We start from the raw sequence: 15,671 nt of genomic DNA on the forward strand, positions 1-15,671 counted from the left end.
TGACATACAAACACATCTCTATTAAGCCATAATCTTTCTTTTCCTATTCAGCCCCAAGGTCACACATTAATATAAACATCATAACACAGAATATTTTACAAACTCAAATTTTTAAATGCTTTAAAAGTTGTATTTTTAAAAAATATCAGTCTCCTTTAAAATGCAATCTATAAAATTCTAAAATCTCTTTTTTTAAAAGTTTAAAGTCTTTTTACCATGGGCTCCTGTAAAATCAAGATTAATTAAATATTTTCTTACTTTGAGAGAGAAGAACCAGGGTACAGTCACAAGCCAAATAATGCAAAACCAAGCTTCAACAGCATACATAATTGTCTAATATCTCAGATTTACTCATAGTCTTCTGGGCCTCTCCAAGGAGCTTGGGCCCCTTCTCTGACTTCACACATGGCTTCTCTGCAGCGCACATGGCTTGTCTTTTAAACTCCACTTCACCTCTGCTGCTGCTCTTGGCGGTCATCCCATGGTCCTGGCATCTCCAAAATGCTGGGGCCTCTTGCTGCATCTGAGCTGTGCTTTAACAAGTAGCCTCTCCTGGCCTCTCTTCAGGAACTCCAGCCTACCACACAGTACTAAGCCTCAGGTATTTCCCTGACCCCTCATGCCTTCAAAAGTACCACCTGGGTGAGTGACTCTTGCACTACCAGCTTTGGCTGGCAGCACAAGGTGTAACCTTGCTCACCTCTGGAACATAGCTCCTGAGTGCTAACTCTGAGGAAGCACTTCCCAGAAGGTCTTACCTCAATGATGCTGGCCTCTTCTCAGTCACTGCTAATTTCTCACCTCCTGCAGACCAGCATCAATTGTGCCAGTAGAACAAATGTTTTCCTTCAGTGATTCTGGTGTCTCGTTAATCACAGCTGATTATTCCCTACCAGCCAGCCAGAACCACCGATTCTTAACTCAGAATAGAAATGGGCCTGATAAAGTCTTTAAGCAACTCTCAAACCTTTCCTTGGATTTTCACAAGCCAGGCCTCCTTCACCTGCATTTTCCTCAATATTTTTGTCTTCCAAGTACCAGCAGAATAGCTCACCAACGTTTGAATACTAAATGGCTTTTCTAGTTCAAATTTCCAAAGTCCTTTCAAAATCCTCCCCCTCAAAACATGGTCAGGTCTGTCATATCGATACTCCTACTCCTGATACCAATTTTTGTCTTAGTTCAGGTTTCTATTGCTGTGATGAAACATCATGACCAAAGTGACTTTGGAGGAAAGGGCTACACTTCTATGTCATCATTAAAGGAAATCAAGATAAGAACTCAAACAGGGCAGGAACCAGGAGGCAGAAACTGATGCAGAAACCATGGATAAGTTCTGCTTACTGGCTTACTCTCCATGGCGTCTTCACTCAGCCTGCTTTCTTATAGAACCCAGGATCACAGCCCAGGGTGGCCCCACCCACAATAGGCTAAACCTTTCCCTATCAATCATTAATTAAGACAATGCACTACAGCCCTGCATACAGCCAGATCTTATGGAGGCATTTTCCCAACTAGGGTTGCCTCTGTAGGCGGAGACTGCTCAGACCCAAATAACCACACAGAAACCATATTAATAACAACATTGTTTGGCCTATTATCTTAGGCTTCTTATTAACTAACTCTTACATCTTAAATTAACCCATTTTTATTAATCTGTGTATCACCACAAGGCTGTGGCTTACCCGTAAAGGTTCTGGGTGTCTTTCTCCTTCAGCAGCTACATGGCATCTCCCTGACTCTGCCTACTCTCTCTATATATCTCTGTTCAGATTTTCTGCCTGGCTTTACTCTGCTAAGCCATTGGCCAAAACAGCTTCTTTATTAACCAATGGTAATAAAACATATTTACAATGTACAAAGGGGAAATCCACATCATCTCCCCTTTTTGGCCTAAATAAAAAACAAAGGCTTTAACTTTAACATAGTAAAAATACATGTAACAAAGCAGGTATCAAGCAAGAATTACACTTATTTAGTCTATTTGTATCTGGAAAGTTTCATATCTAATTTATCTTTTATCATAACTAAGAAAAGCTATAATTGTCTTCAACACTAACAAAGACCGCAGAAGGATATAATATTACCTAAGTAAACAGGAAGTGCATTGTAAGCAAATCCCACTCCAACTCTAGAGTTGACAGAAACATCTTACTGCTTGGACAGTTACCCAGAGTTCTTCTGTACCGTTGGGGCACCCATCTTCAGCCTACAGGCCCTTAGTATTTGGCAGACTTTTCAATGAAGCAGGAAATTTCTTCTGTGTTCTATAGAATGTCTGCAGACTCTTTCATGAAGCAGAAACCCTGAAGGACTGTCTCACCTTCTTTAGGCAACTTAAGCAGTCATTTTTCTGTGGATCCTGCATCTCCAGTTCTTACAGCATACCATCAAGCAGTCCAGGCAAGAGCAGATTCTTGCTCAGTTGGCTAACAAACTCCACAGGGAGCCTCTTTGATGTCCATCATCCTCTTGAAGTAGATTGGTGCTGCCAGGAGCAGATGTGTCTCATTGTCATGGAAAATCCTAAATTCTTAAAACATTTTAAATACCATATTCTGAAGGTCATTGAAAGGCTTGAAGAACACATATCCATTTGAAATATATCTCTATAATCTAGAAAACCTAACTAATACGACTACAAGTTTGACTATTATAAATGGCTATCTATTAATCTGTATTTTTAAATTATGCATTACATTTTTAAATGAGCTGTACAAACAGAATACCTTAAACAAAAGTGGAAATATACATATAGCAAAATTGACCTTAAATTTGTGTCAATAAACAAAGATCTATACCAATGCAAAGTATTTATTTCTATACCATATCCTCCTTTAAATGAAAATAAACATTTATAAACAATCATTTTGGGAATTTGGAAGTAGTTTTCTCTACTAATTTCTGCTGTTTCTTGGCTGAAGTATTTTTAGGGGTTCATGGAGACCTTTGGGGGGATCTTGTCTCATTAAACCACATTATTAGCCTGGAAGGAATCCAAAGGTGCTCATCTTCTGTGGAAACAAAAGCATAATCTCTTTTCCAAAGCAACATATACTTAGATCCAAATTTTGAAGACAAGATGCCTTTAAGTTAGTTTAGCTTAGCAGCCCCCAGAATCAAATGTCTCTCTGCAGTCAAAAAAAAAGTCAAAGAAAACACAATAATATGCATAATCCAGACTCTGTGCATAGCCCATCTTTATGTGGCTTATTTTTCTCTACTCCTTTAATATATAACTATCTGTACTCATTTATATTACTTTTATTGTCTCTTTAAAAACTTTGTCTTATTTTTTAAAACCATTTACTTCTTTTTATAACTGTCTATACTCTTTTTTTTTTCCATCTCCCAAGCCTATGTACATTTTTTAAACACACTGTGTCTCATTTAGAAGTCTTTTATGTCTGAATCTGTCCTGTTGTGTATCTGTAATTATTTTCTGACCAGGAGTGCTTTTAAAATGGTAGGCAGCTTGGTCGCAGCAGCCCTAGACGCTGGCTCTGCCTCTCTTGACCTTTTGAATATGGTGGAGGTAGGTTTACTGGCAGCTCTAGGAGCCATGCTCACTGCCCCAGCTCCAGGGAAGCAGTAGGAATATGCTGCTATTAAACGAGTTATAGCCCACTGCTCACAAACCCCACTTAAGTGCAGGACCTCCTGAAAGAGCCAGAGCTCTTGCTACTAGCACGAACCGGGAAGCTGCCTGTTTTTTTGTTTTTTTTTTTGTTTTCTGCTAATGCTGCCTCAGGAAACCTTCTCTTAGAGGAGCCACACCTCTGCATGCTGCCAGCAAACAGAGCCTGTCTGAAAAAATGCAGCTACCAAGAAGCTGTGCTTAACTCTGTTCTCTTGTGTCTAGAATTCCTTCCCAAGCTCTCTCAGTTTTCATATGGATGTAGTTGCCCCATGCTTGCGCCATTTGTATATGGAGACTCATATGTCAAATTGATATAAAACTAGCCAGCACAGGACCCCAAGTTTCAATGAAATGCAAACTGAAAGACATCCAAGTCTTAACTTGTTTTTCTGTGTTTAGAGCAGAAGTCAGCGGCAGGAAAGGCAGGTGCTATATCTAACCTGCAATGGTGTACATATGTTCATTTACATGGGCGCACACACATGTATGTGTTGTTCTGTGTTGACTTTTTGTTTTGTTTTGTTTGAGACAGGGTTTCTCTGTATCCTAGCGGTCCTGGACTAGCTCTTGTAGACCAGGTTGGCCTGGAACTCACAGAAAGGCCTGCCTGTGCCTCCCAAGTGCTAGGACTAAAGGTGTGTGCCACTGCCACCTGGCCTGTGTTGACATTTTTTAAAATCAATTGCCAACATATGAAATTATGGAATATTATATAAAAGTTGGTATTTCAGGCTTCTTTTGAAAACCAAGCTGACTTGGCAGTTCTAGCCAAACCCAGGATTGACGGAGACCTGGCCCTATCATCTCGCTTGCATCTCTGCTGGCCCTTTCAGCCTAAAATCACAACTCAAATGCAGTAAGCTTTTGAAGGATCCTCCTCTGGGAGTACCTGCTGGGAGCTGGCATGGGCCAAGGTTTCCCCCAGGAGGAGAATCAGAGGGGCAGGAAGCCAAGAGAATTCTGGGTTCTACCAGGACCACAAGAGGGAGTGAAGAAAGCCTGGAGTATGAGGTGGTAGACACCTGGGGAGAAGGTCGTGATCAGAGGAGCAAAGGGTGCACTCCGGATCGCATCAGAGGACCTGCCCTGCACGGCGTGGAGGACTCAGCGGACACGCCCCACCCCAGAGTCCCTTCGCCTTTGGCAGTGGACGGGGCAGGCACAAAGTTCTGTAACAACTGCTCTTTTCTCTGCCAGATTGACGACGACAAAAGACGGGATACCATCCAGAGACTACGGCAGTGCAAATATGACAAAAAGGTTGGCATAGTGCTCCCCACCCCGCGCCCATTCGGGAACCCTTGCAGTTAGTATAGCCCCTTCTGTCCCAAACCTGTCAGTTTGTACAGCCGGCTTCATTATCATCATGTCCCCTCCAACTGTTCGAGACCCTTCCGGTTAGTACAATCCCCATCCCCTGTTCCACTGCACCCCTGCTCCCCTGAACCCTGTGGGTAGTTAGAGCAGCCCTCGCTGCCCTGTCCGGGTTACGTTGCGTGCTCTGACACACGGTTGCCCTGGTCCCCGACCTTGGCAATGCAGCGGTAGAGGTGCCCAGGTAGCTGTAAGAGACTCCCATGGAAGGCAGAGCTCTGGGGACATGGAGAAACAGATGAAGGTTTCTTGGGAGAAGTCGAGAACAGGAAGGAAAAGGAAGCATGAGATTCAGTTCATTCAGGGAAGCCCTTCTACTTTGGTTCGTTCTCAAGACTCTCCAATCAGGGAGGGACTCCGACCTTCCTCGCTTTTCCTTTCTTTTCTCTTTTCTTCCCACTTTTCCTCATTTCCTCCTTCCGTCCCTCCTCCCTTCCTCTCTTCTATTCTATATGAAATTCGCAAACTCCAGCCTACTACATCCCAGTTAGGAAGCACCAGAGATAGAACCTTAGTCACACGCTGTGGCCGCTCCAGAAAGTTTACGCTACCATGGGGCCACAAGCAGACTTCTGGGAAATGCAGGTACCACCTCTGCCGTCCTGGGGCTCAACTGGCTGGAGATTGTCTGTGGAAAGATGCACAGGCTGCAGCAATCCCCTTTCTGCAATTGATCTCTGCAGAAAGTGATTCTGAAAGACCTCAAACACAGCGACGGCAACTTCACCGAGAAGCAGAAGATTGAACTGAACAAGGTATGTGCTTGTACAGCCCTTCGGAGCTGACTTCATCCCATTTCCCCAAACACTGCGGTCCCCCGAGTGCCACTGCTGACAGAGAACCCCGGGCAGAGGAAAGGGTGATGAGGCTTCTTGTTGACCGCCTACCGAGGATGCTGGAGAGTGGGGCCTGGTGTGAGCTACAGCACAGCCCTCGTACTATTTAAAACTACTTCGAATGCTTATTCAATGTGGTTGAGTAAGATGATGTTTGGGGGAAGGAGCGGATGCTGGCATTCAGCTGTTCTGTGGGATCTTCTTCCCGAAGATCTCAAAGGGAGCACATTTCTCTGGTGCATCAATCTCCACCCTGGCACCCCCCTTCCTCCTGCCGCTTTGGTTTGTAACCAGCCTCGCTGTCTGCCCTCCTAGCTGCTGCAGTCGGACTACTACAACCTGACCAAGTTCTACGGCACCGTGAAGCTGGACACCAGGATCTTTGGGGTGATCGAATACTGCGAGAGAGGGTCCCTCCGGGTAAGGAACCATGGTCACTTCCTATTGCCTAAGTGGTTCACCACATGAAAAAGGCAAACAAAATACATACTGGAGATGGCTCCATGTGTGCCTGTAACTCCAGTAGCCAGGGATCCGACATCCCTTTCTGGTCTCTATGGGCCCCGCACACATGTGGTGCACATACATACATGCAGGCAAAATGGACACACATATAAAACAAATTAAGAATTGTCCCTAATGAAATGACATCAGAGAGATGTCAGAAAAAGTGAGCAGAGTCATCCGGCTGCGTCCCCCGGTCCTATGATATCATTACAATCAAGCCATTGGGAAAAGCGGATAGACATAAGGACAGAGTAGAGGGAAGTCAAGTGCCCGCTTCAGCACATTTTACATTACTTCCCTTGCTTCGGTGTCGAAGGCACAAGGGACAGGTGCTCAGGAAGCATCAGGTGACCTGCTATACGACCTGTTTCTGCCCCATGAAGTTTTCACCTCACGCTGCCTCAGATGGAGTAGATGACTCAGCAGGAGCCCTGTGGGCTCTGGAAGGCTCCAGAATTCTGGACTAGCAAGTCCAGAGCTGGAAAATGTTTCCAGAGGAGCCCAGCACTAAGCTAGGGCCCTCAAGCCACGGAGCATCCTGAAGGGTGTGCACAACACGCACATGGGCAGGTGTCAGAAACAGGACTCAAAACCAGCAAGAATAGGTTGGAATCCAGCGCAGGGACTCTAGGCAGGGCTAAAGAATTTGATCCCAACTCTGCAGAATGGCTGGGCATGAACTCTGATGCTCTGGGTGGCCAGATACCAGTGGGCAAGGTAATTCTGTTGGCCTGAGTTCAGTCTCTGGGTCCCATGTGATCCCACAGGGAGAGACTCGACTCACTCAAGTTGTCTGAACTCCATGAGAGGGCTATAGCATGTTCACCCCCACCCCATGTATACAAAATAAATAAATCGGTCTTCATAATAATCTAGAATCTCAGAACAAAGCTTGGTGGCAGCTTCAGCCACTGAGCCTTCTTGTCAGCCCTGATTTTATAAACACACACACAGACTAGGGTTAGGGGTGCAGGGAATGGCGGCGCTCAAGAGGCAGGGGGTGCAGGGAATGGCGGCGCTCAGGAGGCTGAGGGTGTAGGGAATGGCAGTATCAGGAGGCCAGCTCAGGTGACAGCCCCCGTACACTGTGGAGGTCCACGGAGAACTGTCAGCATGCGCTGTGCTGTTAGAAGAGTCTCATCACAAAGGGCAATAGAGCTCTTCTTTCTCTTGCCTTTCCCCATTTTCTCGGTCAGGAAATGACCCAGGCACGAGGGACATGGAGACCATATTTCCTATTTTATCATGCCATCACACCACCCACAAAGGACAAAATTGCAGTTCCCACACAAAGCCTGTCAGCTCAACTGTTTTAAACTTTGATGACTATTCCCCATTGTCTGTATAAATACTGTTTGAAAGCTGAACCTAAGCTAACTCCCTCCAGACTCGTTGGACACTTAACAAGGCTAGCGTAAGACTGGCCATATAATTGACTATAGCCTCACTATGGTTATAAACACACACAGGGAAATATCAATGAAGTGCTGCAATATTAAGCTAGTTGTATCCAAAGCAAGACACAAGCAATAGAATTTAATCAATTCTGTGTGTAGTAAAAATATGATAATGTATTATACTAAAGATCATAAAACAACCATATTATCTGTATGTGGATATGGTATATGGATGTGGTGTGTGCATGGTGTGGTGTGTGTGTCTTGTGGTGTGTGTGTGTTGTGTATGTGTCTGTTGGTTTTTGTGTGTGTGTGCATATGCCATGTATATTGTGTGTTTTTGTGTGTGTATACAAGTGTGTGTGTAAATTGTATTGTATGTTGTATATGTGTGTTGAAATAGGAGCGGCGGGGCTGCATCCTCAGCATCCCGGCCACCTGCTAGTTCATGCCCGAAATAACAACACACAAATTGTATTCTTTTAAACACTGCTTGCCCATTTTATATCCAGCCTCTTCTCGGCTAACTCTCGCACCTGGACTAGCCCGTTTCTGATAATGTGTGTAAGCACCCCAAGGTGCGCTTACCGGGAAGATTCTAGCCTACGTCCATCCTGGGTTGGAGCTTCATCGCGTATGCCCAGGAGAGCGAAGCAGGGCCTCTGCTCCAGAGAACAGAGCTGTCGAGTCTGAGCTCACTTCCTCTTTCTCCCAGCATCCTGTTCTGTTTACTCCTCCCACCTATGTTTTAACCTATCAGGGCCAAGGAGTTTCTTTTTTGCTTAACCAATGAAATCAACAGATTGATATATGACACTCCCACATCAGCAGGGCAGAGAATAAAGTGGCTGTCTGTCCTCCTACACTCAGAAGTAAGCATATAGGCTACAAGCGTACAATTTTCACATTTCTGGGCTCTTCAATAGATATGTTCTTTTTGTATTAAAAATAGAATCCTGCCAAGTGGTGCACATTGACAGATGAGAACAGGCTAGGTTGGGCAAGTGTTTGGGCCCAGGAGAGAAAGGAAGGAGTTCCAGAGAGTCCTGGCACAGCTCCCTCCTTGCGCCACGGCCGCATCCATAATAAATAACAACTCTAGAACCTCCTGAGAAATTATTGGTGTCACGCCCAAGTTAAAGCAAGACTCTAATCAGGCTTTTTCCTAAAACAGGCAATTGTTCTGCTCCAGGTTATACCGAAAACAGTGGCTTCCTGGTTTAACTAAATATCTTCATAGGATCCACCCTAATGTCAGATTAGTGTAAGGCCTACCTCCTCCAATTCCTTGGAAAGCCAGGAGCTCTCTAAGGACAGAGATCTTAGCTGATGTAAAGAAAACCCAAAGCAATTAAATAATCTGAAATAATTAGTATTGAGAATAGAGACAGAAGCCTAACAAAGGAATTCCCAGAAGCAATTCCCTGCTTGAAAACACTGGTCCAGCCGGGCGTGGTGGCACACACACCTGTAATCCCAGCTCTCAGGAGGCTGATGGCTCTCAGGAGGAAGACGAGGAGAATCACAACTCCAAGGTAACATAGGGAGTTCTGCCTCCAGGCTGTGTGCGCCAGATACACAGGGTGCTTCGGGAGACCCTGCCTCAAAAGCAAAGTGTTTAAAAACATAGAAAACAAATCCAGCCAGCCAGTCTTAGTGAGATGAAGCAGGCAAGGCAGATGCTGTTCAGTCTGACTCCCCAAGGTCAGTCTCCAGGCAGTGTCTGCTCACCTTTCCCCCCACCTGATGGTGAAATTCACCCAACACCTGCTTTCTTTCTTTTTTTTTAAATATTCATTTTATTTATTATGTATACAATATTCTGTCTATGTGTATGCCTTCGACCAGAAGAGGGCACCAGACCTCATTATAGATAGTTGTGAGCCACCATGTGGTTGCTGGGATTTGAACTCAGGACCTTCAGAAGAGCAGGCAATGCTCTTAACCTCTGAGCCATCTCTCCAGCCGCCTGCTTTCTTTCTTTGGAGGTTCTGAGACAGCCTCACATAGCACAGGCCGACCTCTAACTAATTATATAGCCCAGGTTGCCCTTGAAATTCTGGTCCTCCTGCCTCCACCTCCTAAGTGTAGTACATGTTTGATAATGAGAGCCAATGGCTATGTTTCTGGTTTATGTATTTCCTGTACCATATGCTTTATCATTATCTTAGGTTACTGTGCTATAGTGTTGATTATTTTAGAACAATACTTCCATTTATTGAAAAAAAAATACCTTGCTTTAGAGCAGTACGCTGTGTTAGCCAGCTACACAATTCACCTCAACTTTCTTTTCTTTCCTTCCTTCCTCTTTTCTTTTCTTTTTACTTTCTTGAGAGAGGGTTTTGCTACATAGTCCAGGCTGATCTCACACTGGTAGAAATTCTCTTGTTGAAGATTCCCGAGTCATTTTGGTGGTACTTGATTTATTCTTGTGTTGTTTTGTTCCTCATGACCCTGGGAGCACGATCATGCAGAGAGGAAAAGAAAGAGAGAGGCAGAGAGAAAGAGACTGTGTGTGCGTGTGCACGCGTGGGTGCACGCGTGGGTGTGTGCATGTGTGTATCTGTGTCAGAGTGTGGGAGAGAAAGCCATCTACACTAAAGCATGTCCATGGTCTAGAGGCTTTGTGCCCCGTGGTCTGGACTTTGAAGGTCCTGGGCTCTAGGTTTGAGTGAGGACACCGCATGACAGTCACACAGTGAAGTCGTTTAACCCACTTCTCAGACTGTAGCTCTGTCAAACAACCCGGGATGGTGTGTGATGATAAAACTATGGCATCCCAGTGTGTTCCTTACTCAACAGCCCCGTGATTGGATTACTGGACTCCTAATCTCTCCACGCCATCTTCCCCACCGTGTCTCATCTTCTTCCTTGTGTGTGTGTGTGTCTCTCTCCTCCTCAGGAAGTCCTAAATGACACGATTTCCTACCCCGATGGCACATTCATGGACTGGGAGTTTAAGATCTCTGTCTTATATGACATTGCTAAGGTAAGAGGCGTGTACGCAAAAGCATTCATGAAAGTGAGACGGTGTAACAAGTTACTGGGCGTCACTCACGCCGGCTCACCGTAAGTGACAACAGTGGTAGCTATGGCGTATACAGGACTTGAAAAAATAATGTGTGCACTCGCGCATTCTTGTTGATTTGTCAGAAATAAAACCCATATGAAATAATTTCCCGTCTGCTAGATTTTAGGAAGTAATCCAGCCCTGTCATTTCCTTCCTAAATGTAAGGTTGTCTTATCGGCCCTTTTAGATCAAGGCAGCAGAGAGCTAGAGACATGTACATGATCACAGTCCAAATGAACAGTAAGTGAAGACACAGAAACAGGAAAAGCAGGGCTGGTGAGATGGCTCAGTCGGTACAGCGCTTGCCGCTCAAACACGAGAACTGAGCCCAATCTCAGAACACGAGAACTGAGCCCAATCTCAGAACCCATGTAAAAATTATCAGCTATGATGGCACACATCTGTAATTCTAGAACGGGGAAGGAGGAGACAGGCAGATTGGCCCGGGCTCACTGGTCAATCAGCCTTGGCCTAATTGTGAAGCTTTGTTCTCAGTAAGAGAGACTGCCTCAGAACACAAGGCGGGGGCTTTCCAGAGGCTTCAGGGATGACTCACTTGTCCCACAAGCCTGACGGTGTGAGTACAACCCCCAAAACTCACAGCGGAGAGACAACCAACTCCTGGGCGTTGTTCTCTGGCCTCCTCATGCATGCTGGGGCACGCATGCACCCACACGCATGCATCAAACACACAGCAACAAAAAGAAAACACAATTGAAGAAAAAAATAATGAGGTAGATGGAGCCTGAGTAACAACACAACCAGAGGCTGACGTCTGACCTTCCTTCCCACGCACCCACACACGTCCCCACCCCCCACACACACAGAATCCCAAAGCCCTATGTCTTGAATAGCGGGCAGTTACTCCACTAGAGCTTACACGCACCATCCTTTTTTGTTCCTATTATGGGCTATACCCCGCAGCGTACCAGCAAGCACTGGGGTTTTCGCAATCCCTTTAAAGCAAGGTTCAAGGTTCACAGCACCAAATTTAAAATTGGATAACATGGCAACATGTACAGAGAAATCAATTCAAAGCGTCGTTTCTTTCCTTCAAATGGTCATTCAGTCAAAGCCTGCGATGGCTCTTTGTTTTCTCACCATCTGAAACATTGCAGGGAATGTCATATCTGCACTCCAGTAAGATTGAGGTCCATGGGCGTCTGAAGTCCACCAACTGCGTGGTGGATAGTCGGATGGTGGTGAAGATCACAGATTTTGGGTGCAATTCCATCCTACCTCCAAAAAAAGGTCTGTGCATGTTTTACTTTATTGAAATTTCTACCTAACTTACATAATCATTTTCAGTCTCATGGGGAAAGCCCAGAAAAAGACCACAAAGACACACAAGTTGTGTGAGGGCGGTATGCAAGCCTTTCCCCCTCCGTTCTTTAGCACAAGTCACAGCGAAGTGACCTCAGAAATCTAGAACTCATTCCCACATACTTTCTAGCTCCAAAATTGAAGGTCTCATTTCCAACTCTGTGAATCAATCCTTTGGGTTTTGTCCTCCAAAATAGAAGAGCAATTATAATCCTGCCTCTATTTCCACAATCCTGTGAAGTTTAACATGGTATTGGACTAAATATTTCCGTTTGTGTGGGTGCACATTCACTTGTGAGCTCCAGAGAAGCCTGAGGCTAGACAGGAGCCTTCGGTCCCTCTCTACTTTATTTACTGAGGTGGTCTCACATCTAAACCCCAGGCCTGTCCATCAGGCCTTTCTGACTGACCAGCTTGGCCTGGGGAATCGGTCTCCACATTCTGAGAGCTGGCTTGGTAGGCAGTCACCACATCCTCCCACCACTCACATAGGTTCTGGGGTATCCAAACTCAGGTAGTCACTGTCACACAAGTGCTTTGCCCACGGGGCCATCCTCCCATGCCCTAATGAGAACTTATAAAAGACCTGCTGGGTGCCACTTTGGTTCCTAAAGCAAAGAAACAGAGCTTTAATGAGATGAGACATAGCCCATCGTCCTCAGCTTTTCCCAACTGGATCTGCTGGTTACCGATATCTGTTACCTGAACTTTCAGCCTAAGTAAAAGCACCTCCCTCAGTTTTGTCCTGTTGACTCTCACACACAGACCTGTGGACTGCCCCGGAGCACCTGCGCCAAGCCAACATCTCTCAGAAAGGAGATGTCTACAGCTTCGGGATCATTGCCCAGGAGATCATCCTTCGCAAAGAAACCTTCTACACGCTGAGCTGCCGGGACCAGAATGGTGAGTCAGTCAGACCTCTTCCACAGCCTGGCATGGAGCCAGACGATCTGCACTCTAGACTCTCTGGCCCATCTCTGGTCCCATATCCCAGGCCTCTCATCTGCTCAATGAATGACTCTTTCTCTGAGTCTCACATTCTAGGATTGCAAAGGCTCAGGGTTAGAGCGCTCGGCCAAGTGCCATTTTTATGTATATCACAGATGGGCGCTAAAGGATCTTCCCTCTCTTTCTAGCTGTCCACACCTGTGATTCCAACACTTGGGGGTGGAGTGTCTTAGTTGGGGTTTCTATTGCTGTGAAGAGACATCATGACCATGGCAGCTCAGTTGGGGTGGCTTGCTTACAGCTTCAGAGGTTCCGTCCACTGTCATCATTGCAGGGTGGGGGCGGGGGCATGGCAGCATGCAGGCAGATGGTAGCTGAGAGTCCTACATTGTGCAGGCAACAGGAAGTTGACTGACAGTCACACAGAGGGAAATGAGCCAGAGAGACCACAAAGCCTGTCTGACAGTGATAGACTTCCTCCATCAAGACCATGCCTCCTAAGAGTGCTGCTCCTTTTGGGGGCCATTTTTTCTAACCACCACATGGAGTCAGGAGAATCAGGAGTTCCTGACTACTTTAAAGTCAGCCTGGCCTGCGTGAGACCCTGTCTCAAAAAAGCCAAAACAAAAAACAAACAAACAAAACAACAACAACATACACATTCTTCTTGCCCCCTCTGAATCTCCTCCTGATCACAGAAGGGAAGTTACCTGCCTACTAGCTAGACTAGCACCTGCTAGCGAGACTGCATTCTCATCGGAAGCATGGCTTCCTTTTCTGTCCCATTCTCACTGAGGGCAAGCACTTTATTCTGTTCATCCGGTCTTCACTTTCTGAGCATTTACTATGCACTAACCCATGACTGGAGGTCAGATGACTGCGGGATCTGGGAGGCAGGGAGTGTGGGACAGAGAGAGCCCCATGGAGGCAGTGGTAGAATCTGAGCTGTTGGGGTGTTCAAGTGTTAGCAGCTCCTAGGATGTGAAGTGGGAGGAGACTCCTCCCACCTGACTCTCCTCGGTCACACTCCTACTGGACTAAAGAGCCAGCTTGGGGTGAGACAATTCAGAGGTGCCCAACAGTCCATGCTGGAGTTCCTTTTGTGATGTAATTATTCTCATCCCAATCAGAGAAGATTTTCAGGGTGGAAAACTCAGATGGGATAAAACCGTTCCGTCCGGATCTGTTCCTGGAGACTGTGGATGAGAAGGAGCTGGAGGTAAGTCGGTGTTCCCGGTCTTCAGGGATCTGTCTACTGTAACAGTCTACCACAGAGTCTGTGGGCGAAACTGCAAAAAATGTGTTCATGTAGAGAAACGCTACACGGCCTCCAGGTTCCTGGGAGGTGGCCCATGCCTCCTTAACAAGCTCTCGGTGGCTTTCCTGGCTTGTAGCCCCCAGTCACATGCTCTTGCCTCTCCTGTTTTGTTTTTTCTTGTCTCTTCTGCCAATCAGAACACGAGTGACTCCATTTGGACCCACCCGGGGAACCTAGTACAGCTGCCCTCTCTCAAGATTTCTCCATTAATCGCGTTTGAGAAAGTCAAATGCTCTCCTTTGTTGGTAGCTTTTATTCCCTCTTGTGGTTGCAGTTACTAGCAACCACCGAGGTCCAAAATTACTAAATAGGAAATTCCAGAGTAAACCATTTATAACCTCATTATTTTTTTGCCCTCCCTAAACACCACATGTTTTCATAAAACATTTAATCCCTCCCATAAACCTAGCCTTATCCAAACGGTCACCACGTTTCAATGAATTGCCCCTGAGAGGCTGGCTGAGTGTGGTGGTGTAGGTGGCAGGGTCCATACCATGAAAAGGGGAGAACCTCAGATTGGTCCTCGCCATCACAGCAAATCCTTATGAGATGCCCCCTGCTTTGATCACGGAGGAGAACACAGTGAGACTCAGTCCTAGAGTTTAACATCCCAAGCTAAGCCACCTTCTTCTTTGCAGGTCTATCTACTCGTCAAAAACTGCTGGGAGGAGGATCCCGAGAAGAGGCCAGATTTCAAGAAAATCGAGAGCACACTAGCCAAGATATTTGGGTATTGCTGACATTTTTTACTTTTCTTTCTCAATTTTGGATTCCTTAACAATAGATAGCTGACATTTAGCCACTCTAGGGAATGAAAATGCTTAGGTCTATAAAATTCTCAGGCTGTAACCAACACCTGTCACATAAAATTCAAATGATGCAGAGATAAAAAGGCCACTTCTCAGGGATGTACTCGCTTATAAAGTTAAATGCTCAGGGACAAAATAAATCATAATCAATCATATTTTTATTAAAAAATAGTTTCCAGAGGCTAGAAAGATGGTTAAGTAGTTAAGAGCATGTACTGTAGCCAGGCAGTGGTGGCACACACCTTTAATCCCAGCACTTGGAAGGCACAGGCAGGTGGATCTCGTTCGAGGCCAGCCTGGTCTACAGAGCTAGTTCCAGGACAGGCTCCAAAGCTACACAGAGAAACCCTGTCTTGAAAGACCAAGGAAAAGGGAAAAAGAAGGAAGAAGGAGAAGGCAGAGGAGGAGGAGGAGGAGGAGGAGGAGGAGGAGGAGGAGGAGGAGGAGG

General features: G+C 45.8%; 1 protein-coding gene across 1 annotated transcript in view; it reads left to right on the forward strand.

Moving 5' to 3' along the window:
- Window positions 1-15,671, forward strand: part of Gucy2c (guanylate cyclase 2C) — an 86,844-nt gene that overhangs the window by 53,644 nt on the left and 17,529 nt on the right. Inside the window, exons 13-20 of the mRNA XM_050135190.1 lie at window positions 4,838-4,900; window positions 5,698-5,769; window positions 6,166-6,270; window positions 10,657-10,743; window positions 11,944-12,076; window positions 12,914-13,051; window positions 14,227-14,315; window positions 15,053-15,144. Of these exons, the coding sequence (XP_049991147.1) occupies window positions 4,838-4,900; window positions 5,698-5,769; window positions 6,166-6,270; window positions 10,657-10,743; window positions 11,944-12,076; window positions 12,914-13,051; window positions 14,227-14,315; window positions 15,053-15,144 (779 nt within the window). The remainder of the gene's footprint in view (window positions 1-4,837; window positions 4,901-5,697; window positions 5,770-6,165; window positions 6,271-10,656; window positions 10,744-11,943; window positions 12,077-12,913; window positions 13,052-14,226; window positions 14,316-15,052; window positions 15,145-15,671) is intronic.

Source organism: Alexandromys fortis, unplaced genomic scaffold (genome assembly GCF_014885135.2).
Source record: "Alexandromys fortis isolate MF-2015 unplaced genomic scaffold, M_Fortis_MF-2015_v1.1 scaffold_21, whole genome shotgun sequence".
NCBI classification, from domain to species: domain Eukaryota; kingdom Metazoa; phylum Chordata; class Mammalia; order Rodentia; family Cricetidae; genus Alexandromys; species Alexandromys fortis.